Source organism: Ruditapes philippinarum, unplaced genomic scaffold (assembly GCF_026571515.1).
Source record: "Ruditapes philippinarum isolate M1 unplaced genomic scaffold, ASM2657151v2 ctg10286_1_1_1_1, whole genome shotgun sequence".
NCBI classification, from domain to species: Eukaryota; Metazoa; Mollusca; class Bivalvia; order Venerida; family Veneridae; genus Ruditapes; species Ruditapes philippinarum.
The window spans coordinates 48,198-74,261 of record NW_026859850.1 but is presented as its reverse complement, the minus strand read 5'-3'; the positions used below and the strand labels follow the sequence as shown (position 1 = coordinate 74,261).

The following is a 26,064-nucleotide window of genomic DNA, read 5'->3' as shown; positions in this document are numbered from 1 at the left end:
TTCACATTGCACCGGTTGAAGACTTCCTTGAAAGGACCATTTTGTTCTTCATTTTTTAGCCAATTAAATAAGGAAACATTGACTGTTTTGGTACAATGTCATCTCATTCAATTGATATTTGAAAATGTCAAATGTTGCTAAGATAGCACAGATCTCTTTACTTAATGCCAGGAATTGTTTACAGACTGAGAATTATGGACGAGCATTTGCAAATTTTCTGTTGTATTTAAAACTTAGATCTGACTGTGCGGCAGATGTCTACACTGAATTCGCATTAGCTACAAGAGAATGGTGTGAGCAACTTGAGGAGCAGAAAAGACTTCAAGATCTGTTTAAATGCTATGACCAAGCATGTGAACTTTATCCTGACCATGATGTTGTTCTCAACAATATTGGTGCTCAGTTGTTCAGGTAAATTCATTGAACTAAACAGAAGTCATACAGTTGGTAATATGACATTTCGGACCATGGTCATTTCGGATCATGCGTTAGACACTTTGGACCATTGTTTTGGAGGGTGAGAGTGGTTTCGATGAACTACCTGTTTGGCGAACTGACCTTATATAATAAAACAGGTAGTGGTTTCGGCGAACTTAATTTATATAGTGCAAACAATATAGCCTCGTTGTACCATCTCTCGAACAATAATTTCACTTAATTGTAATTATTTTTAGGATGTTAAGAGTCTTTAAACTTAGTAAAGTTCTTGATTGTAGAGGCATGTATTGTGTCCGTTTTGACCTACTTAAAATTTGTCAACATGACCTTAAAAAATGGCTGCCGTGAACTCATTGGGGTGCTTGATTAGTAGAACAAAGCTGACCCCTTGCTACCAATTATCGAACCAAGTCATTTATAGTGTACGAATAACTTTTAGAAAGAGGAGACCATTTATATTGAAACTATAAGCATTAATTAAATTTTCTACTGTAACATAGAACAAAACAAACACATTTTCATTTATTTTCATGTCTTGTCACATTCCTGGAGAATTCATCTGACTTTTTAAATACAACAGCTTCACAAATCACAAGCAGCTTTGCTTATATCAACCGAAATTTGATTATTCCTTTTCAACATTGACAATGGTATCAATTGTATATTGAGAACAGTAGAAGAAATATATTTAGTGGTGTTCAACTTGATTTATCTTGTTCGATTAAATATTCGATTGAACAAAACAATAAATCAAGAAACTAGGTCAACATTCATAAAACAAATAAAAATACAGTAAAATTACGCTTCTTTTTTCTTGAAAGATGGGTTCATAAAGTATTCTTATTGTTCTGACTTATTCCTCAAATCTACATTAGTGAAGTGGTAACTTTACAAAAATACACAATTACAAAAATGAAAGTAGGCTGCCATTATCTTAAAATTGAGCTTTCGTCTACTATAAGAATGGTCAAAATGAAGCTGTAAATATGGAACTTTGCCAAAACAAAGCAAATGTAAGTGCCTGTCACTTTATTAAACTATCTCTTGCTGCACAACATAAATTTGATTTGTCAAATATAAAATTTATCACTTTGGTCGAGAGATGGTACCGTTCGAGAGATGGTATCAAAAGGCTATCTATTGTATGATGGGCACGCCAATTATCGTGGTTTATCACACATTTTCATGCAATTAAAGACAAGATATTGAAAATTTAAACCTATTATTTATTGTTTTCTTTAGTATAACAGTAATATTTACATAAAAGCATTACATAATACAAAAAAAGAACATAAAAATATATACACGTATATAAGTAAAACCTGAAAAAAACGAATAATGATTTAAAATTTATAACAAAATATTGATGATAAAAAAACTATATATATATATATGAACCATGTCCACTTTCCTTTAATTATTATATAACATAAGATCAACAAAACCACTTTCGCACCTCTTCATAAATTAAGTTAAGATAGTCCGACGAAACCACCATAATTCGTTTTGAGCATTTCGGACCATGTGTTGGACATTTAGGATCATGTGTTAGACACTTTGGACAATTGCTTTGGACATTTCGGACCAGATTAAATATTATTTTTAGCTCGACTTTTTTTTGTTTGAAAAAAAAAGTAGAGGTATTGCTATAGTTGCGGCGGCGTTGCCGTTGCCGTCCGCAAACTTGTACCTGGATCATAACTTTTTTATTTCTTTGTGTATTGTCTTCATTGTCCACAACAACCCTTGGGACAAGACCTTTCAGTAGACCACACTAACCTTGACCTTCATCCATAAATGACCTTGACATTCAAGGTTAAAAGTCCAAATTTCGCTTGTTCATGCTGTTATTGGCTGTAACTTTGTTATTTTTAAACTTGAACATAATAATCTTCAAGGATATCCCTTAAAAATAACCAGACAGACCTTGACCTTCACTCATGAATGACCTTGACTTTGAAGGTCAAATTATTGAAATTTTCATTTTTTGGCTATTATTGGCTGTAACTTTGTTATTTTTGAATGGATTGTCTTCAAACTTGAACATAATAATCTTCAAGGATAACTCTTAAAAATAACCCGACAGACCTTGACCTTCACTCATTAATGACATTGTCTTTGAAGGTCAAATTATTGAAATTTTCATTGTTTTGGCTGTAACTGACTGTAACTTTGCTATTATTGAAGGGATCAACTTCATATTATAACAGAACATTCTTAAGGGCCAGACCTTCTTGTTTATCAATCCCAAATTTGCTTGGGTTCTTTAATGACCTTGACCTTGAAGGTTAAATTACTGAATTTTCTCAGATTTGTGCATTAAATGACCATAATTATATATTTATTGGTGTGTGTGTGTATATTATATGTTATTTTGGTTTTGGAGTGATATATGTGGATATATTACCTGTCAAGATTTTATCTTGGCAGGTAATATATCCACATATATCACTCCAAAACCAAAATAATAATTTTATTACCCTTCCCCTGCCGAGTTAAGACGATTTTAAAATAAATCATTGCTACTTCAAATGAAACGTCGAAATAAGATTCCCTTTAGGGTACCCCTTCATCACTACATGACGTCACATAAAAACATGACGTATTTTCTTTCGAACATAACGAATGTAAACAAGAGAAAAGGAGTAGTCTGTTTAACGCACTTTTTTGGAATTAATATCAAGCTTTCACAAGGTCATATTTGTTTTCAATACTGATGAGAATATGTATGATTACTCTATTTTGGTAAATATTTATCATTTGACAGTTAAAAAGTGCTTGTAAATCGGAATTTACATCGCGTAAAATCAAACCGTACGGGCATCGCCACAGCGCATTTTGTTTAGAACGTGGGGTACCCAACGGGGAAATTTAGTGTGTATATTACCCGTCTGGCTCGGTAATATCAATTTCTTTCGGGTGATCAATATCCAATCAAAAAGGCTTAAAAAATCTGGAAGGGTAATAAATATATATATATAGATATCTAACATCATCATCATCAACAACAACAACGTATATCTATTTATAGAATTGCGTGTTTCTATATTTAGAATTGCGTGTTTCTATTTTAGAATTGCATGTTTCTATTTTTAGAATTGCATGTTTCTATTTTTAGAATTGCGTGTAACTATTTATAGAATTGCGTGTTACTATTTATAGAATTGCGTGTTTCTATTTTTAGAATTGCGTGTTACTATTTATAGAATTGCGTGTTACTTTTTATAGAATTGCATGTTACTATTTATAGAATTGCGTGTTTCTATTTTTAGAATTGCTTGTTTCTATTTTTAGAATTGCGTGTTACTATTTATAGAATTGCGTGTTACTATTTTTAGAATTGCGTGTTACTATTTATAGAATTGCGTGTTACTATTTATAGAACTGCGTGTTACTTTTTTTAGAATTGCTTGTTTCTATTTTTAAAGTATGACCTACTTTTTGACCCGAGATGACCCATATTTTAACTTGAGCCAGAAATCATCTCAACAACCTTTTTGACCAATATCTTCCTATTTATTTGAATTAAAGACGTTTTCGGTAGTTTTCTGTGCGGATCGTTATGCGCTTCCAAGAAAGATAATCACGGATAATTACTCTTCAAAATGAAGGTCAAGTTGAATAGTATTCGGATAAGTGTTTAAATTTCGGCTATAAGCAAATAATGAGTAAATAATACCAAATAGATATTTCTAAATGTTCAAAAGGAGATCGGTTCAAAAGAATAAGAGGTCGTTTAGACAACATCACATAAAGGATTTCTCCAAGCATAAGTACGACGCAAACAGGACGTTTCGGCCCCAAACCAAATTGGCCCCGGTGGAAAAATCGGCCCCTGGACGTTTCGGCCCTTTTCCGCGAGACGTTTCGGCCCTACTATATAGTACAGACAATTAATTAAATTAATTAACAACAATTGATTTAATTACAATTAAACAATTATGACCCTTTAATTCTTTAAATAATTATTATCTTTTGATCTCTTGAATCATTTAGATATACATTGTACGTTAATGTTTTTAAAGGTGTAACAAACAATAAAGGCAGGTTAATCCTTAATTTATAAAACAAACCACTAAAACTTCTTGTTTAAGAAAGTTAATTACAATTATTCCTTAGAAAACATTATTTTTTTATCTTAATTAAACTATAGGCCTACGTATTTTTTTCAAAGTGTAACTTATTAACTGTTTATAGCCTTATGTAAGTAATATCAGAGAAAACTTCAAAAGATTAAAAAAACGGTTTGCTATAATCTCCTGATAATATTTTTAATTATTATTGTTACCGTATTAGATTATGATAGATGCTATTTGTTATAAAAGTGATTGAAAGACTGAAACCAAATCATAAATGTACCTGCTATATATTTATTAATTAGTTTAATCAAACAATGTTGACAGTGACAAAAGAATTATAGATATTATGGCTTCTGTTTTCTTTTCATTGTAAAATTACATGAACGGATATTTCGATTTTCACGTGCATGAACAACTAACTTTCCTTACCTGATAATTAAATGTGTTAGATTTTTCAATATCAAGGAAATAATTACGAGTAGCTATTTAATTATGAGATATACATAAACATTGAAGTTAACATTAAATGCAACAAGTATCTAATCGTTGATGGTTTTGGTAAAGATTTAATCTTTTACGTAAAATATATAAGACGTATCGTAAATCTTTCAAATCACTTCATGAAAATTGTCATTTATGATTATTATAACTATGAAATTTTAATATACCGGTTTAAAACACAGTACTTATTCTGGGGCCGATTTGGTAAAGGGCCGAAACGTCTGGGGCCGAATTGTCTTGGGTAATTTGTGGCCGATACGTCTTGGGGCCGAAACGTCTCGAAATCAGTACGACAGCATTGATGATAATTCTGCGCGCGTTACCCCACCCACTTGTGGTAGAGTGACGAAAGTGTGTCGCGACTTGATTACTGGCAGACAACTGGGCAAAGAAGTTTAAAATGATATATTTTAAAAGTGTTGAATAAAAAAACAAAATTAATATCCAAGAAATGTTCCGAATTTCATTATTTTCTTTGTAAATTTCTGAATACTTGCTTACTGTTCGGGTATGTTAGTCGAGTGAAAAAAATAATATTGCCCTAGATATGTTTTAAAAAAATATTCAGTATCATTTACTTAATATAACATCAAAAGAAAAAGAAATTTTTATTGCAACACAGTTTGGCTATTTTGACAATTTTGAGATATACGGTTACCATGGAAACTGCCATTTTTCAAAAAATCCAACACGCCAACATATATTTTTCTTTTTCTTTTTGAATTTGTTATTAAATTTTACACAACATACAAAAAAATTAGAAAATCCTATGAAACACTTTTTTCAATATCTCTAATTATTCTGAGAATTCATGTTCATTTTTCTCATTTTTTGTTCGGTTGAGGAACATGGAAAACTCATTTTTTAAAGAAATATGTTCAGATTAATATTTGTTTCATACAGAATCATTAGATAAGGTTATCTTTGCATAAAACAATGCTCGTTGTGTGTTTTAAGCTATCTTATACATTTTTTATTCGTTATAACACAGTTAGGCTATTTTGACAGTTTTTAGATATACGGTTACCATGGAAACTGCCATTTTACAAGAAATCCAACACGTCAACATATATTTTTCTTTTAATTTTTAAATTCGTCATTAGATTTTACTCATCATACAAAAAATTTAGAAAATTCTATGAAAGGATTAATTTTTCATAAAACTGTAGAAAATGTCTTTAAAACAATAGCCTCTAGAGTGCTTACAAAGTTTTTACATACTAGTACTTGGGCTGTGTGACCTAGTTTTTGAATAATATTTTGGATGAGTTTGATGGGTCAGGTGAGCGATATAGGGCCATCTTGGCCCTCTTGTTGATTTTACCAGAGAGTTATAATACTTAAATATAGCTCTGTGTTGTTTTTTTTAATTGAAAAGATTGACCATTTGTCCTTCACCATGTTCACAGCTTGATTACTGTTGATTTACTGTAAATCTAATTATTTATGCAATACAATACTCCTGAATGAAAAAAAAATGTTTATTTAATTAAAAGATCTACATTTGTATTTCTATCATGATCTGTTATTTGTAATTTGAAGATAGATATGAGTGAGTAAATAGATTTAAAACATCTTTTTAAAGATCAAGTCAATGCGAATAGCACTTTCACCTCTCACTATGTGTTCAAACTTCTCTCTGATAGCAGCTGAGGGAGAAGTCACTTCTGCCTAAAATTTTGGTTTAGCTAGAGCCCTGATTAGTATATATTTACTTCTAGACCCTATTTTATTTACAAATGCTCCAAACTGTACACATTGAAATTCAATGTGTGATTCAATGAATAAAAAAGATAACTGTAAATAAATTTTTGGACTACAAATTTTTATTTGGGGCTATAGATTTTCTTGAAGTTTTAGTCTGAAGGACTATAATCTCAAAAAGTTTTATTGTGTAGACTGTTATCAGGATCATGAGGTGTTTAAACATGCAACATTGACTGTCCCTTGACTTGCAACTTTTGTTATCTTTCTGTGTTTAACCAAAAGAAGTGATTTTCACTAGATTTAATAAGTTTAACTGTATTTGCTGAAATTGCCGGATTTTTTTTATTTACATGTATTTACAGATTTGATTTATATTTGAACAGAAGAACACATGACAAAACGTAACATGTCTAGTAATTCAAATATTACCATGACCTTTAAATGACATTGACCATCATTAATAAATTTAGCAAAAATTGTGAATATTTGTTATAAATTTACAGCTTAAATTTATGCTTGAACAAATGAGTTTTTTGACAGATTAGATGTTATCCGGAACTCAGCAAATGTGGGTTTTTCCCCCAGCTAATCTGTAGGTACTAACAAACTTACTATTATAGTTTCACAGTATACTTCCTGTCACAATAGATTGGTTAACGTGTTGTGCTTTTTTTCGAAGCTGTAACTGTAAAAGTTTGTTTGTACCTACGGCTTAGCTGGTAAAACCCAAAATAATGTTCTTAATTCGGGAATATGTCTATTGACATTTGAAAAAAAAAATATGAGCATGACCTATAAATGACGTTGACCATCAAAACCAAATTATTTATTGATTTGATTCATTCTTGAACAAAAGAACAGTAATGACAAAACTGTCATGATCATTACTGTAAATGACCTTGACTGTCAAGGTCAAATATGAAATTTTAGTTTTATTTCATACAAAAAATGATGCATCCTTTATTTTAATTTTTTACATTCTTCCTCTGTAGAAATAAGAAAAAGTTGAAAGTGGCTCCCTCATTGTGATGGCATTTGTTGGTGAATACTTGATGTATTAAAAATAAAATTGAATAAATAAAATATTGCACAGTTGAATGTTTAGAAAAGGAATGTATATAAAATTAAATTTTCATGAAATCCATCATGTGTTTTAAGCATGTACTATGTTTTGATTGTTTAACAACAATTGATGTTAAAAGAACTTTTTTAAAGGCATTCATTCTCAATTACTGATATAGGTGGAGAGGCCGGGAAAAGCCTGGCATTAGCTTTAGAAATCATTTTATTCATCAGTATTGATTCACGATACAGAAATACTGTTTTTATGACCACTTACATGACTGTATATGTTATGTGACTGAAGGACTGTTAAAACTTGCGCTTAAGTTCAACAGAAATATTCATCTCTACTGTTCTTTCTTTCAGGCTTGGTTATGTTGAGGAGGCAGCTGCCTATATAAGGAAATCGTTGCTTGTCAACCCAAATTATCTAGCAGCAAGGGATAATTTGGAGAATGTATGCAGCCACTTGGTTGAGAGATGGCATTTTTCAATGCTTAATGATAAAAGACGTAATATTGCATTCAAATTTGCTATTGACAAAGCTATTAAGTCAGGCTACAATACTGTGCTGGACATTGGGACAGGAACAGGAATTTTAAGGTATTCTCTACCCTTAATGTTTATTTATAGTACAAGTAATTTAATAAATTGATTTTGTTATTAACATAATTATCAAATACTGTGGAATGTTCAGTAAATCATCAACAAATTGTATTTATTTAAACAATGGTATTATAAGTGAATTATCTTATTGGACAGTATGATTAGTGAATTATCTTATTGGACAGTACTGTATGATGAATGATTTGTCTTATTGGACAGTATGATTAGTGAATTATCTTATTGAACAGTACTGTATGATTTATTTTATTGGACAGTATGATAAGTGAATTATCTTATTGAACAGTACTGTATGATTTATCTTATTGGACAGTATGATTGGTGAATTATCTCATTGGACAGTACTGTATGATGAATGAATTATCTTATTGGACAGTACTGTATGATGAATGAATTATCATATTGAACAGTACTGTATGATGAATGAATTATCTTATTGGACAGTATGACTAGTGAATTATCTTATTGGACAGTATTGAATGATGAATGAATTATCTTATTGGACAGTATGATTAGTGAATTATTGTATTGGACAGTACTGTATGATGAGTGAATTATCTTATTGGACAGTATGATTAGTGAATTATCTTATTGGACAGTATGATGAATGAATGATCTTATTGGACAGTATTGTATGATGAGTGAATTATCTTATTGAATAGTATGATGAATGAATTATCTTATTTGAGAGTATGATTAGATTAGTGAATTCTCTTATTGGACAGTATGATGAATGAATTATCTTATTGGACAGTACTGTATGATGAGTGAATTATTTTATTGGACAGTTTTATGAGTGAATTATCTTATTGGACAGTACTGTATGATGAATGAATTATCTTATTGGACAGTATTATGAGTGAATTATCTTATTGGACAGTACTGTATGATGAGTGAATTATCTTATTGGACAGTACTATATGATGAATGAATTATCTTTTTGGACAGTATGATGAGTGAATTTTCTGGGGCTGTTGAAGTGACTGCATGTGATGGATCTCGTGCTATGATTGATGTAGCACATGATGTTCTCCAAGCTAACGGTGTCTTCCACAAAATTAATTTGCTTCACAAACATTCCACAGACATTGAAATTCCGTCACACCTCTCTTCAAGGTACATGTATACCATTTCTTCTTAACATGTTTTCGTTTTTAAGTTAAATGGGGTTAAAAGTATTTTATTTCTCAGAATATACATGTATGTATACATGATATATGTTACAGTTTACAATTTAGCATTTCAAACAGGAATAGAATGGAAGGCAGTCTTCTAAAAAATTTCTTTCTTGTCTGGTATTGGATTGTAAAAATTTATATTACATTACTGGTAGCACATTGAGTTCCTTTCTTTTTTCTCTGTATCTTTAATATGCATTTACAAGTAGATGTTTTTAATAGGTATGAAAGATAGAATTAAAGATATGATTTTAGTATGATATGTTATTGGAAATTTGAAAATAATCTTTTACATTATATTATTAATTCTTTTAATAAACCTGGCAGCGTAAAGTTAGTGGTTACAGAAACCTTTGATGCTGGTTTATTTGGGGAACATATTGTCTCTACTCTAATACATGCCTGGAAAAACCTCATATCTACATCACCAGTAAGTAAAATAATTAATGTTATGTTATGTTATGATAACTTGTGAAATTGAAAATTTGTTTCTGGTTCAGTTATGTTCTAAATATCATGAAAAACATTTGATCTTTATTTTTTTTTTAGCTCACCTGAGCATAAAGTGTTTAAGGGCACTTCCCGTCAGTGAGTCGTTTTTTAGCTCACCTGTCACAAAGTGACAGGGTGAGCTTTTGTGATCGCTTTTCGTCCGGCGTCCGTCCGTCCGTAAACTTTTACTTTAAATGACATCTCCTCATAAACCACTAAGCCAATTTCATCCAAACTTCACAGGAATGTTCCTTTGGTGGTCACCTTTGAAAATTGTTCAAAGAATTTAATTCCATGCAGAACTCTGGTTGCCATGGCAACCGAAAGAAAAAACTTTAAATATCTTCTTTTAAAAAACCCTAAGAGCTAGAGCTTAGATATTTGGTATGAAACATCTTCTAATGAGTGTCTACCAAGTTTGTTCAAATAAAAGCTATTGGGTCAAAATTGGCCCCGCCCAAGGGGGTCATTGATTTTCCCTATATGCATATAGTAAAAACTTAAAAAAATCTTCTTTTAAAGAACCCAAAGAGCTAGAGCTAAGATATTTAGCATGAAACATGTTCTAATGGATGTCTACCAAGTTTGTTCAAATAAGAGCCCTGGGGTCAAAATTGGCCCCGCCCCGGGAGACATTGATTTTCCTTATATGTGTATAGCAAATTAAACTTAAAAATCTTCTTTGAAATAACCAAAAGAGCTAGAGTTTAGATATTAAGCATGAAACATTTTCTAGTAAGTGTCTACAAAGATTGTTCAAATAAAAGCCCTTGGGTCAAAACTGGCGCTGCCCCAGGTGTGTCATTGTTTTTAACTATATGTGTAAAGAAAAGACTTGACAAGCTAGACCTTATATGTTTAGCATGAAACATCTTCTAATGGGTGTCTACCAAGTTTGTTCAAATAAAAGCCCTGGGGTTTAAACTGGCCCCGCCCCGGGGGCCTATATACAGGTGAGCGACTTCAGGGCCATCATGGCCCTCTTGTCTATAAATAACATCTCCTCTCATACCAAAAGGCCGATATTGTTAAAACTGGGCAGAAATGTTCCTGGCATGAAACTCTTAAAAAATTGTCCAAAGAATTACGCTCCATGCTAAATTCTGCTTGCCATGGCAACCGAAAAAAATAACTATAAAACCTTCTTTTATCTATTTTTAAATCTGAAACTACTGGAAAATTCCAAGCTTCCTATATCAGTTGGAATTTCACATAAGTACCTATTTAGTGTTAAGTAATGTATGTACATGCATTGTGTTTTGAATATGTATTTTGTTTGAATGTACATTGTTTTTGTTGTTGTGTTTTCATGTATATATTATGCATTTTGTGTTTTCATGTATGTTATTTGAAAATTTCGCTGTATAACCATGATGTAAATTATGTATATTTTATGTATATTTATGTTTTGAGGCCCACATGGAAGATTGGGAAACCAAATGTGTAGCCTCAGTAAATAAAGACTTTACTTACTTACACCCTAAGAGCTAAAGCTTAGATATTAAGCATGAAACACCTTCTGTATTAATGTTTTAGATTGCAGAACAATATAATTGTTTACATAATTTCAGATGGGAACAGTTATACCATGTGGGGCCACCATGTATGTTTGTGGAATTGAGTGTGAAACTATAAGAACTCAGAGCAGGTATACTGATGTATTACAAGGTACTGTGAATTCATTTAATTTCATGGGCATGAAATTTCGTGGTTATGTCACAAAGAACTTGTTTGTGGATTCTTAAAGTCGTGGACTGACTATTTTTCAAAAAGGTAGAACGTAAATAATGTGATGCAAAATAATCTTACAACAAACTAATGAAATTTCCTTGGATCTCAAATTTGTGTATTGACCAATCCACAGAAACTACAAAAATTAGTTTCCCATGAATAATAATGATTTTGCAGTATATCTTTTGTTTCTGATTGCACTACTTTGTTGCAAAAAGTACAACATTTGATTCATAAAGTTTAGCAATGAACTGAGAATATCTATATTTAACAATCTGTAGTACATGTATAATATTATGAACACATAAATAAACAGGTACCGAGTAGCACATGATAAACATGGAAAAGAACAGATAGTGATTATGTTGCAATTACTAGATTGATACTGGTTAAATGAACTCTACTAAGGTCCAAAAGCCTTAAAGAAAATTTCAAATTCTTACAAAGATTAGCTGGGGCACTTAAAAACAGAACCATATGGAAAAATAGTATACTCTGAATTAATTGAAAATTGAAAATCGTATTTTTGTGCTATTCTCAGCCCAATTTGAATAAAAAGCATTGAAGTTTTCATTTGTGGGTCACTTTTCACAATTAGATTAGTAATGCTGTTAAAACAAAATGAGGGAATGATCTTTAATTTGGCACACAATTTATTGGTCTAGACCTACATCAAACAGAAGGTTAATATCAAAAATTATTTTCCAGTACTTTCATGTTAAAATACCTCAGTGGAATTCCTTTAATATCTCTTTTCTCAGACAAGCACAAAATTTAAATTTATCAGTCTGCTATTAATTATGTTTGAGGTCACTGTATGTAGCACTAGCCTTATGCAGGTAACCAAGTCTTAAAACGGGGCCTCCCACATTTTCACTTGCTGTTTTAGGCATTGTTTTAGGTTACCATTTAGTTTTTTATACGCCCGTTTGAAAAACGGGACGTATTATGGGAACGCCCCTGGCGGGCGGGCGGCGTCCAATTTTGTCCGGAGCATATCTCCTACATGTATGGAGGGATTTTAATGAAACTTCATAGAAATGTTCACCACTATGAGGAGCAGTGTCGCGCACATGAACCAGGTCTCTAGGTCAAAGGTCAAGGTCACACTTAGAGCCCATTGAAAAATGCTTGTCCGGAGCAAAACTTCCACATGTATAGAGGGATTTCAATATTACTTGGCACAAATGTTCACCATTGTGAGGCGGAGTGTCGCGCGCAAGATTCAGCTCCTTGCGGCCAAGGTCAAGGTCACACATAGAGGTCAAAGTTCAGATAAAAATATGAAGATGTGTATATGGACCATTTAGTCATCATTTATTGAGGGATTGTAACACAAATGGTCATTATCAAGACTATGGCTGTGATACATATAATTTAGGTCAATATATACAAGGTCAAGGTCACTTAAGATGATGAAATATCCAGATTTTGTCTGGAGCATATCTCCTACACGCATGGAGGGATTTTAATGAAATTTCATAGAAATGTTCACCATTATGAGAAGCCATGTGACGCACATGAACTAGGTCTCTAGGTCAAAGGTCAAGGTCACACTTAGAGCTCATTGAAAAACGCTTGTCCGGAGCAAAACTACCACATGCATAGAGGGATTTCAATATAACTTGGCACAAATGTTCACCATTGTGAGGCAGAGTGTCACGCACAAAATTCAGGTCCCTGCAGCCAAGGTCAAGGTCACACATAGAGGTCAAAGTTTAGATAAAAATATGAAGATGTGTATAGGGACGATTTAATCATCATTTATTGAGGGATTGTAACACAAATGGTCATTATCATGACTACGGCTGTGACACATGTACTTTAGGTCAATATATGCAAGGTCAAGGTCACTAAAGATGGTGAAATATCCAGATTTTGTCTGGAGCATATCTCCTACATGTATGGAAAAAATTTTATAATACTTTATGGAAATGTTCACCACCATGATATGTATTGCTCCATGCATGATCCAGGTCAAAGGTCAAGGTCACACTTAGAGCTCATTGAAAAACGCTTGTCCGGAGCAAAACTTCTACATTCATAGGGGGATTTCAATATAACTTGGCACAAATGTTCACCATTGTGAGGCTGAGTGTCACACGCAAAATTCAGATCCCTGCGACCAAAGTCAAGGTTACACATAGAGGTCAAAGTTCAGATAAAAATTTGAAGATGTGTATAGGGACCATTTAGTCATCATTTATTGATGGATTGTAGCACAAATGGTAACTATCATGACTACAGGTGTGACACATTTAATTTAGATTAATATTTGCAAGGTCAAGGTCACTGGAGATGATTAAATATCCAGATGTTGTCCGGAGCATATTTTCTACATGCATGGAGGAATTTTAATGTTCCTTTATAGAATTGTTCACCACCATGAGACGTAGTGCCCTGCACATGAACCAAGTCTCTAGGTCAAAGGTGAAGGTCACAGTTAGAGCTCATAGAAAAACGCTTGTCTGGAGCAAAACTTCTACATGCATAGAGGGATTTCAATATAATTTGGCACAAATGTTCATCATTGTGAGGCTGAGTGCCGTGCATAAAATTCAGGTCCCTGCGACCAAGGTCAAGGTCACACATCCTGTGCATATCTTCCCTATTGATTTGTTTTAAGGTTCATTTAACAACACAGTGCCAAGAATAAAAACTTGCTTGCTAGATAACACTTATCCATAATGCCCCCATCTCCATCTAAAGCTTTTGTAAACGGGCGTATTTTGTGACTATGGCACCCTTGTTTTGGTATACAAATATATTTGTGATGTAGAATAGTTTAATGTTTCAGATTACTGTATCCAGTATTGCAGAATCTTGATGTAAGTCACATAAACTTGTTATGTAACACTGGTCATATTGCCGAGGAACCTTATACAACGGAAAACTTGGCAAAGATCAGGGGAGGCTATAAGATACTCACCAACATTGTAGAACTACTCAGAGTGAGCTTTTGCAACCTTTGTGTAAGTTTCTTATGTAATCATTGTATATTGCATGCTTAAAGCCCCAAAAATCCCTGCCCTGGTAGGGAGAATTTTGTAGTTGTGTTTATCAGATGAACTAACCATCACTCATGCAGAGGACACTGTACCAGTGCTTAATTTGATGTAAACAAACACTATAGCAGATGATAACAATTGTTATTACTGATCAGCTCCCTTCCCAAACAGATGCCATGAGTAATATTTCAATCTTCTGCAGGAAAGTTAACACTGCCATGTGTATTTGTTTACAATCTGAAGTTCATGACCCCATTTACTCCGCCCCAGGATTTTCAAATTTTTGACAGTTAACTGATATTTTTTTTCACAAAGTACATTTAAGTGAATTTTTCATGAAATTTTCTCTGCCATTTTATTTCAAATGTTGCAAAGAAGTTATACAAAAATTTTTTAGGCAAATTACTTCTTGGTTATTTCACTATTTCAAAAAAAGGGCTGTTGGATGTAAAGCATGTCAAAAATACCATGAAAATTTGCCCCAGCGCCATCTAGTGGCTTAAATAGTCAAATTGCAGGTTTAATTATTGAATGACATGAAAGGCAAAATCTGGAATTAAATCATAATTACATTTCATATAGGAATGCTGTGTTTTGAAACAAAAACAAATTACATTAGGAAGTTATACCCCGATGAAACAAACAAAGTTGAAAGGGGGTATACTGGAGTGAGCTTGATCCCATGCCAGTCTGTCCATGCACTTGTAGTCTTGTGAATGCTACAGCTGGAGATGGATTTCCTTAAAACTGTTTGTACTTGTATGTGGAAACTAGTTCAAATAATTCTTCTATATGCAGAAGTTATAACCTTTTGAATATTTTTATCTGCAAATTTAGATGGAACGAAATTGTTTGGTTGTTAGTGTTAAACAAATATTGTCTGTCATAAATTAAATTTCTATGTAGTGATGTTTTTGCAAATCTATAACTAAACTTATGTTGTATTTGTACCACTGTACAGATTATATAAAAAATAAAACATATTGTACAAATATATGTTTGAGTGTTTTACCTCATCAGAAAGTGTTTAAAACATGACATAATGTGACTGATGAAACAGTTCAAATTAAGTAATTTTTCATTGACTTGGGCATAAGCAGATACTAGGTGAAGGTCATCCTTAAAGGTCAGAATTTGAACATTAAGTGTCTGCACATTAAACTCTATACTTTTCAAATATTTTTTAGCTCCACTTTTCAATAGAAAAATTCAAGCTATTGTTAATGACCCTCACATCAGTGTGGGTGTTTTAGATTAAATTTGGCCCACAGGAAATGGTGTTTTCTTAGAGAACCCTTACTCCAAAGTGTTTGCCTTTAAAAACAAGAAGAGTGTGTCCCCTGCTATGGGATAGCTCTTGTTATTAGGTCAACCAATAATTTCATTGCATGTGGTACCTGATTTATAGAAAATTTACAAAAATTGTTCTTTCAATTTCATTATTGAACAGTGAATAAAAATTGATTCTTATTATATCACAAATGTTTAATATGGCTCTCAGTTTATTTAAGTTGGATTTATGGTGAAACTGTTATAATACAAGAATATATGAAATTACAGGAGCTGGAAGCTTTACACAAAGGTAAAGATTGGTTATGTGATTTATTTGTGAAGCAAGATGGCCGCCTTGATGCTCTTGCTGTATGGTTTGACCTTCACCTTGATGACACAATCACTATAGGGACAGGGGCAGATAAGAAGAGTTGCTGGGAACAAGCAATTTATCCTGTTACCTCCATTAGCAGGAAACAATCCAACAGTAGGTTATATAAGCTGTACATTAAATGAAGTAAACAAAACATGTGTAATATCTGTCTCAATATATAATAAATAGAGGATATTGAATGTGTGTAAGTTCAATACTGAATTTATTGAATGAGTTTAATGAAATTATATAATTAGAGCCTCGGGCGAGCATAGTATTATTTTATTCAACAAGTTCAATAAATATTGGACATTCAGTAACGAACTTACATGAATTGAATACTCTACTTACCACATACCAAAAATAAAGACCATTTAATGTGAAAAAGAATCATTTTTCATTGACTCACATTCAGTATAAGGCTAACATTTAGTGCATCTTTACACTATGTTTGTATAACACAAATAACATCAAAATATATGTACGGCTGTGCAATACCATTTTTACGGAGTTGCAAAAGCGACAAGGGTATGTGATAATATGATTTTAATGCAGTACAAAATAGGTGCACTCTCTTTGTGCATCAGTATTTCCAACATCAATCAGTTATACTTATCCGATCTCTAGGGGCGTCCGTGGCCGAGTGGTTAAGGTCGTTAAATTCAAACCACTTGCCCCTCACCGCTGTGGGTTCGAATCCCGACAGGGACTGCGGATTCTTTCATGTGAGGAAGCTATCAGAACGTCAGTGGTTCTACTCAGGTGCCCTTTCGTGCCTGAAATAATGCACGGAAGGGCACCTGAGGTCTTCCTCCACCAGTAAAGCTGGAACGTCGCCAAATGACCTATACTGTGTCCGTGTGACGTAAAACCCCAAACAAACAAATATCAGATCTCTTGTCAGCAGACAGGTAGATTTTCCCTTAGAACTTGTCCATGGACAAGTGGATTTCTGAGCCAGAAAAAAAAAAACATACACAGACAAGAATATGTATGTTTATCCATTAACAATTATTGGGAACATTTAATCTCCAAGTATTGTTATGAAATATATGTTTACTTTCTGTAGATAATACTATGAATACTTTCCTGTACCAATAATTTCCCCGTGTTGGCCACCTCATGCCTGAAACACTAGCTTTCATAAAGCAAGTTTCCTTATTGGTTGTATCATCTCAATGTAGAAATAAATAATGTCTTGCCCATTTTGTTGCAATTGTAAAGGTGTTGGTTTTTTTTGTCAAATCAGTAATACTGGACAAATTTGTTGTTAAATTGGACATTTCTAAGCCACATAAAATACCTGAAGAATCAGAAAGTGTTCAACCAGAAAAACTTTATTCTAAATTGCAGACAGACAAAGGAACATGACTGTAAGCTCACATTTGGGTTTTCTTGACACTTAAATTTCCTTCAAAAGAACAGTTTTGTATAAAATTTACAGAAATTTTCCACAAACATTTATATTCTACCATACAATAATGGAAATTTGTCCACATTTTTAGCTACCTGCCACAAAGTGACAACGTGAGCTTTTGTGATCACAATTCGTCTGTCATCCGCCAGGCATCTGTCTGTTTGTTAACTTTTACCCGGTACTCTAAATGGCATCTCCTCATAAACCGCTAAGTTAAATTCATCTAAACTTCACAGGAATGTTCCTTTGATGATCACCTTTGAAAATTGTTCAAAGAATTTAATTCCATGCAGAACTCAAAAAACACAAAAAATCTTCTCTTAAAAAATCCAGAGAGCTAGAGCTTAGATATTTAGCCTTAAACATATTCTAGTGGGTGTCTACCAAATTTGTTCAAATAAAAGCCCTGCATCTTGGGGGTCATTGATTTTCCTTATATGTAGTATGGGACTCCATATTATCGACATACTAAAGGTTTCCTATATGTCTGCATTGAATTTCATTGATGAATTTAATGATTAATATATTGTGTGAAGCAGAACAATTCAACTAATCATTACATTTTTAGCTCGACTTTGTTTTTTAGCTCGACTTTTCTATGAAAAGGGGAGCTATCCTACTCGCCCCGGCGTCGGCGTTGGCGTCACACCTTGGTTAAGTTTTTCGTACCACCCCACTTTATTTCAGAAGTATTACAAGTATGGCTTTGAAACTTACCATACTTGTTCACCATCATAACCTCCATCTACAGACAAGAGTACATAACTCTGTCAAGGTTTTTGACAGAATTATGGCCCTTTTTTGACTTAGAAAGTGTATTGAGCTTGGTTAAGTTTTTTGTACCACCTCACTTTATTTCAAAACCATTGGAGGTATTGCTTTGAAACTGACCATACTTGTTTACCATCACGACCTTCATCAACAGACAAGAGGACATAACTCTGTCAAGGTTTTTGACAGAATTATGCCCCTTTTTGACTTAGAAAATACATTGAATATGGGTAAAATCCACTTATTGCCTTAACCCTTTGAGATATTGCTTTGAAACTTTTAATGCTATTTCACATCATTACCCCCATCTGTACGCAAGAGAAGGTAACTCTGTCAAGGATTTGTTTTAAAAATTAAGGCCTTTTATCGACTTAGAATCTTGGTTAAGTTTTTAGTACCAGTCCACTTTTTGACTGAACTGTTTGAGATATTAATTTGAAAGTTGGAATACTTGTTTACAATCATGATTCCCAAACATGTCCAGGAGAAGGTAATTCTGTCAAAGATTTTATTTGAATTATGGCCCTTAACTGTCAATGTTTTGTATTATAGGCAAGCACTAAAAAACTTAAAAAATCTAAAAAAATTCATTCCTATCCACTTGTTCACTTTACCATAAATTATGTCATATAAACATTGCTGTAATATTCAAGGGTATCAAACAACTAGTTCACTTTAAAAATACAGAGATTCTTGTATTGCCTTTTACTGCAAAAACTTTTTTTATTGGCAAGCAATAAAAAAGTCGAGCGCGCTGTCTTACGGACAGCTCTTGTTTAAGTAGAGGTATTGTAATAGTCTGGGGGCGTTGCCGTCCGCAAACTTGTACCTGGATCATAACTTTTTTAGTTCTTGATGTATTGTCTTCATACTTGGCCACAACAACCCTTGGGACAAGACTTTCAGTAGACCACACTAACCTTGACCTTCATCCATGAATGACCTTGACCTTCAAGGTCAAAAGTCCAAATTTTACTTGTTCTTGCTATTATTGGCTGTTACTTTGTTATTATTGAATGGATTGTCTTCAGAATAACCAGACAGACCTTGACCTTCACTCATAAATGACCTTGACTTTGAAGGTCAAATTATTGAAATTTTCATTTTTTTGGCTATTATTGGCTGTTACTTTGTTATTTTTGAATGGATTATCTTCAAACTTAGTTAATAATAATCCTTTAAAATAACCAGACAGACCTTGACCTTCACTCATAAATGACCTTGACTATGAAGGTCAAATTATTGAAATTTTCTTTTTTTGGCTATTATTGGCTGTAACTTTGTTATTTTTTAATGGATTGTCTTCAAACTTTAACATGATAATCTTCAAGGATAGCCCTTAAAAATGACTGGACAGACCTTGACCTTCACTCATAAATGACATTGAATATGAAGGTCAAATTATTGAAATTTTCATTTTTTTTGGCTGTAACTGGCTGTAACTTTGATATTATTGAATGGATTGACTTCATATTATAACAGAACATTCTTTAGGACAAGACCTTCATGTTTATCAAACTAAAATTGACTTTGGCTCTTTTATGACCTTGAAGGTTAAATAATTGAATTTTCACTTATTTGTGCATTAAATTATTAAGCATGAAAAATCTTCTAATCAGTGTCTACCAAGTTTGTTCAAATAAAAGCCCTGTGGTCAAAAGTGGCCCTATATAAGGTGTAAATTGATTTTGCCTTATATGTATATTGTAAAACCTTAAAAAAAAAGCTTTAAAAAAACAGAGAGCTTAGATATTTAGCATGAAACCTCTTCTAGAGGGTGTCTACCAAGTTTGTTAAAATAAAAGCCTTAGGGTCAAAATTGGCCCTGCCCAAGGGGTCATTGGTTTTCCTTATATGTACATATCTTTTGGAATTGTTGTTTTCCCTTAGCAATAGCAACCAGTAATGTTTTTACACATGGACTATTTAAGATACAAATATGAACTTTGCGATATTTGTGATATCAGTTTAAGATTTAGATTTTATATCTGCTTTTGTTTATAGTTAACAATATTACTTGTTTCTTTTTTTTTTTGAGATTAGGTGAGCAATTTCAAAGCCATCATGGCCCTCTTGTTCTATTGAAGGACCCTTTTGTTTTAACATCTGACAACTTTTAAGCTGTAAACAAGTTAATATTTCTGTCCAACTTGCCTAAGGGCAGGTTGAAAAAATGCAGATTTCTGCACACCTTAATGTTGGTATTCATGACATTGTAATGATGTCCTAGTTGCATTACTATACACATTTTCTCTCAATATTATACATTTCACTTAACCAGATACCAAGTCTTAATTGCATAAATTAAGAAATATATTGTGGATATTGTTGTATAATATTTGTGAGATATTTAATTGTTATTTTTATTTTAAGGTCATGAAAATTGTCATGTAAAGAGAAAAGAGAAAGTGAGAGCAACATTCCATTATGAATGTGACTGTCTAAGACTGTCCAAATGTGAAGCAGCGCAGAACGAACAGTTTAAAACCACATTAGCAAAACATGTTAAGGACCACAACCTTGCTACAAGTATATCTAAAACTAGTGACTTATTTAAGACATGTAGTGGAACATCGGTGAAAGAATGTAGTACAAATTGTTTACCTTTCCGGAAAAGAAAAGTAGAAAGTTGTGAGTCGGATATATACACTTGTAATTGTGAAGCTAATATAGATGGTAATGTACTAGATGGTGAGAATGTATTAGAGAATAAGAGGACAAACATTTGTGATGATGTTGAGACAGGGGGTATAGGAAACACTCATTACAGTCAATGTCATAATGTTGATACAAACTGCAGTGCAAGTCAGGAATTTGAAAATTGTTCTAATATAACAAACCTGTGTACATTAGAAGAGAATAAAACTGACAATTATGAACAGGTAGCAGCATGTATAAACCAGGAGATTGACATCATTTCTAATCCATGTGTCATTGAAAATAATGAAAAAAGTACCTCATTCTTAGATGTTGACAGAGAGATGGAGAAATGTTCTCTAGACATAAATAATACTGATACACATGTTACAACAAGCATTGTTGGTAGAAAAACTAGGCTAACTGAAACATTTGATGCAATGCCTCCTCTAGAGTATATGGATAGTGTTACAGTGGCTGGGAAATATTCACACACTGTTCCCAAGTTGATTTCATATGCTGAGCAAGTTGACATTGAATATGTGAATGACATACAACTGAACAGACATTACTGCCATGTGCTGGAGTCCTATAGGGCACAAAAACCAGGCTCATATTTGTCATTTCTCTACATTTCTCCTCATTTATCATTCTTGGGCATTCAGGCAGCCAAAATGGGTTATAATAGGGTCACCATGGCAACACCAGAAGAACATCATAATACATTACACCAGGTGGCAGCACTAAATGGTTGCAAACCAGGGGAGATAATTCTGACAGAGTTGTCTGACTTGAATGACCTTGAAATGAAAGTGGATGTGATTGTATGTGATGTGGTTGAGCCATGCGGTGCTCTTAGACAACAAGTGTTTGAAGATCTAGTATATCATAGGTATGACAGGATTACAGTACTTGTTTAATTTTAAAATTTGAATGCATTTTCAAGGGCAGGTAACCTTATAATTTACTTTTGCTCAGTTATACCCCCTTTTTTTCTTTGAATTTCTTAGGTTATCTTTTTGTTAAATTACATTCCTCAAAATCCATTGGATATATTCACTTAAAACTTTGGAGTATTTGTTCAGTAACTTCACCTTGGTTAACACAACAGCTGTTGGGCAGTAAATTACTGTAATTACCATTATTTTCTCAACCAATACAATTAGGGATAATTATGCATTTTCAATTTCAAACCATTTCGGTGCATCTGATGTAAATTCTGATTAAAACACACACCAATCAGTCATAAACAGTAATGTACCAAAGAGATGTATATTTTGTGATTGTTAACTGAAATGCTTAACAATCACAAAATATACATCTCTTTGGTACATTACTGTTTATGACTGATTGGTTTGTGTTGTAATCAGAATCACTGAAAAATATGAAGAAACAATAACCACATGTTGTGTCACATGAAGCTCTAAAAGTGCTTCAGTTAGAATGAACAAAATTTACAGAAATGATGGTCAGTATGTGAAGTTGTGCACCTGGGGTATTACTTGTGGATTAATATGATTTTGTCAGAGATATTGCTCTTGACTTACCGGTAGTAAAAATTTGCAATTTTCAACTTGTGTAGCCCGTAGTCCAAAAAGAATTTCCCATACTGTCATGAAACTATACAGGAATGTTGGTTAGTATGTGTAGTAGTGCACATGTGGGTTTTTTTGTTGATTTATTTAGTATTTGTAGAGTTATTGCCCTTGATGTAGTAAAAATTTGCAATTTTCAACTTGTGTCAATTTTAGCTCAAAAAGGATTTGACCTAGACTCTTGACACTTTACTTCACTCAGTAATTACCGGTATTTTGAAATTTTCCCTAAAAATTATTAATGTTTTTGTTCAGATTGAAAGACTGGCAAGTCTATTTAAGATATTTAACAAGGGTTAAAAAAGAAAAGATTAGGTAAAGAGAGATTGTGTTATATCTCCAACAAAAATAACAATATAACAAAATATAAATACATATAATATTATAGCAATATTTTGAATACATTTTTTGTGTACCTGGATTAAAAGACTTGTTATATACATGTGACCTTTTTTGGACTGGTCCCCAGGAATGTCACATGACTGAATAATACACTGAAATTTTTTTTGATTCATTTTCAGGATAGCAAGTTTAAAAAAGGATGGTTTGATTCTTCCTGCTGAGGTAAAAATTCACGGGCTATTTATAGAGTCTGAAGAACTTGAAAGCTTGAGTCATGTGACAGGAAATGATAGGACTCTAGGGTTTCAGATTGCAGACTTCATCAATGTTTTCCAGGTACTTCTTATCCTTCATATTTCTTACAGTTGCAGGGTTGTCTTCCCTCCATCTTTCTGTCTAACTTACTATTTTTTCATACTTTTTTCCTTATGTTCAATGTTAGAGAGGCTGGAAAAATATTATGAAATGGTTCATCTGTTGCATATGTGAATTAAGGGAATACAGTAAAAATTAAACTCTGGAGTGCATAAAAACTAATTAAGATCATGCACATAAGGTCAAAAGTTGTTCTATGTGGCCAGTCATCTGTTTTGATGAAGAAACACACTTGCATGTAGTGATTGGCTCATAAAATAAAATAGATATTTGGCAGGTAGCATTACTTAATAGTCCTTTACAAAAAGTTATGTTTGTCATACTCCTTGGTTTTGAAAAATAGCCTCACCCAGATGGTCACTTTTGTAACATGGTCAATTTTGTAACATGGACATGTATAGAAAAAAAGCATTTTCAATTTAATTCAATTAACAAGTTTTGAACTGTATATGTTCCTTTAATGCTATTGTTATTCTTTCAGATGCAAAATCACATGAATATTGATATGACAAGCCTGAATTATACTCGACTTACTGATGTACAAGAAATTCTTACCATTGATATAAGTGGAATCTCTGCAAAAACTACAAAAAATGACCTTGAACAAACGGTTGAAAGGTCAGTTGAGGTTGTGACCTCTGGGAAGATCACAGCTTTAGTATACTGGTTTGAATTGAGGTTAAACAAAGACATTGTGATCAGCACCTTGGATTCTCGTTGTCATTGGAAACAAGCAGGCATTATCATTAAAGATGATGTTTCCATGGTAACAGGGCAACATATAGTTTCTAAGATCACATTACAAAACAGCTGTTTAGATGTGAAAATCATACAACCAAACAATGTGAATGGACAAGCTTAAAGCCAAGTTCATTAACCAGTTTGAAGATGCATTGGCTGGCTTTTTTGTTTAATGTTTTACAGGAAAAGATCGAAGATATTACAGTAATAGATTGAATATATCAATGTACAGTTCATAAAAGAATAATGTTTTAAAGTCTGTTGTTTGTTTTATCTCTGCACTTACATCCAAATCATTTGCATAATTGTGAATCAGCCAATAAGATTCTATATTAAATGAATTTAAATATTTTATAATTAGTCAATCAGTTTCAATTTTGTGATTAGGTCAAATGTATGAATGCTAAGCAACATTGTCGAATCAATATTAATTTACTGAGTGTAGAAGATATTTTGCTAGCATAGCTGATAACATTATTATGAAATTAAAAGAATTAAAACAAGGAAATTATCACGGATTATCTTAGATGTAAATAGTGTTGAACTTATACAGGAATGATCTTTGAATGGTCCTCTGACAATTCCTCAAATGGTCCATGTCTGCTGCAATAAAAGAAGGACCTGTAAAGGACATGTCCACAAACCACTATGAAGATTTTGATGAAACTCCAGAGGAATGATCATTAAGTGGTCCTTTAAGAAGTTACTAATATCTTTCTTGTTGTTTAACAAAATTAGCCGCCAGAGTTCAAAATAGAAATTAGCCACATGTAGTATATTTTGATGAAACTATAATTCTATTGTGTTTTACAAGATAAATATAAAACACTTTCAACAACATCACTGCCATTGGGTATATTTTAGTGAAACTTAACATAAATGATCATAGGCGGCCTTTTACCAAAATCACTGAAATTGTTACAGTCTGCTGAAGAAAAATGGCCACCAAATAAGCTTATATTCACGCTATAGATTTTAATGTAACTTTACAGAAATGGTCATTAGGTCATAAAGTTTCAACTAACATCTTAGACATGCTTTAGGTTTTTGATAAAACTGTAAGGAATGATTGGTTGTTCTTTACTAAATTTGCTGAAATGGTTTTGGTTGTTTTTTACTAAAATTGCTGAAATGGTTTTGGTTTGCTGACAAACATGGATGCCAGAGTTAATAAGTGCTAAACAACCTCTGTTCTTAATTTCAACTGGAAACTAATTTTTAGTTCGACTTTTTATTTTTGAAAAAAAAAAGTATTGTTACAGTCATGGCGGTGTTGCCATTTGCAAGCTTTCACTTTGATCATTACTTTTTAAGTTTATGGTGTATTGTTTTTATACTTAGCCACGACAACCCTTGGGACAAGATCTTCAAGTAGACAAAATATCTAAATTTTGGTTGATTTTTATGCTCCCCGAAGGGTGAGCATATAATCGTCGCTTTGTCCGTCTGTATGTCAGCTCTCACGGGAGTGTAATAATGTGGCTAGAGGGACAATAGGTAACTGTTCTTTCTCTTTGATGTCACTCATTCCGTAATGCTTTTATGTGGCTATTTTCTTTCGTGTGGTTAAAAAGAACAATAGAGAGAACAATAGAGTAGCCACATTATTACTGTCCCGTTAGAACATCCGTCCACTTTTCTTGTCGGGGACATAACTTTGAATTCAACAAGAGGTATCAACATGAAAATTTGTAGGTAGATAGATCTCATTTAGTAGGTGT

The 26,064-nt window shown here is 32.8% G+C and overlaps 1 protein-coding gene across 1 annotated transcript; it reads left to right on the top strand.

Annotated features, from left to right (window-relative positions):
* Positions 1-25,286, top strand: LOC132758108 (protein arginine N-methyltransferase 9-like). Its single transcript, XM_060749616.1, has 10 exons — positions 1-411; positions 8,154-8,390; positions 9,360-9,527; positions 9,917-10,019; positions 11,653-11,729; positions 14,610-14,784; positions 16,381-16,579; positions 21,027-22,182; positions 23,407-23,563; positions 24,084-25,286. The coding sequence occupies exons 1-10, from the start codon at positions 125-127 to the stop codon at positions 24,462-24,464; spliced, it is 2,940 nt and encodes a 979-aa protein (XP_060605599.1). The 5' UTR covers positions 1-124; the 3' UTR covers positions 24,465-25,286.
* Positions 25,287-26,064: the final 778 nt, after the last annotated feature.

What these genes read in the sequence shown, in the direction of transcription:
- LOC132758108 (XM_060749616.1), top strand. Translation starts at nt 125, where the DNA reads ATGTCAAATGTTGCTAAGATAGCACAGATCTCTTTACTTAATGCCAGG. An exon ending in TGAGCTTTTGCAACCTTTGT is followed by an intron (nt 14,785 to 16,380) that starts GTAAGTTTCTTA and finishes ATGAAATTACAG; the next exon opens with GAGCTGGAAGCTTTACACAA. An exon ending in ACTTCATCAATGTTTTCCAG is followed by an intron (nt 23,564 to 24,083) that starts GTACTTCTTATC and finishes TTATTCTTTCAG; the next exon opens with ATGCAAAATCACATGAATAT.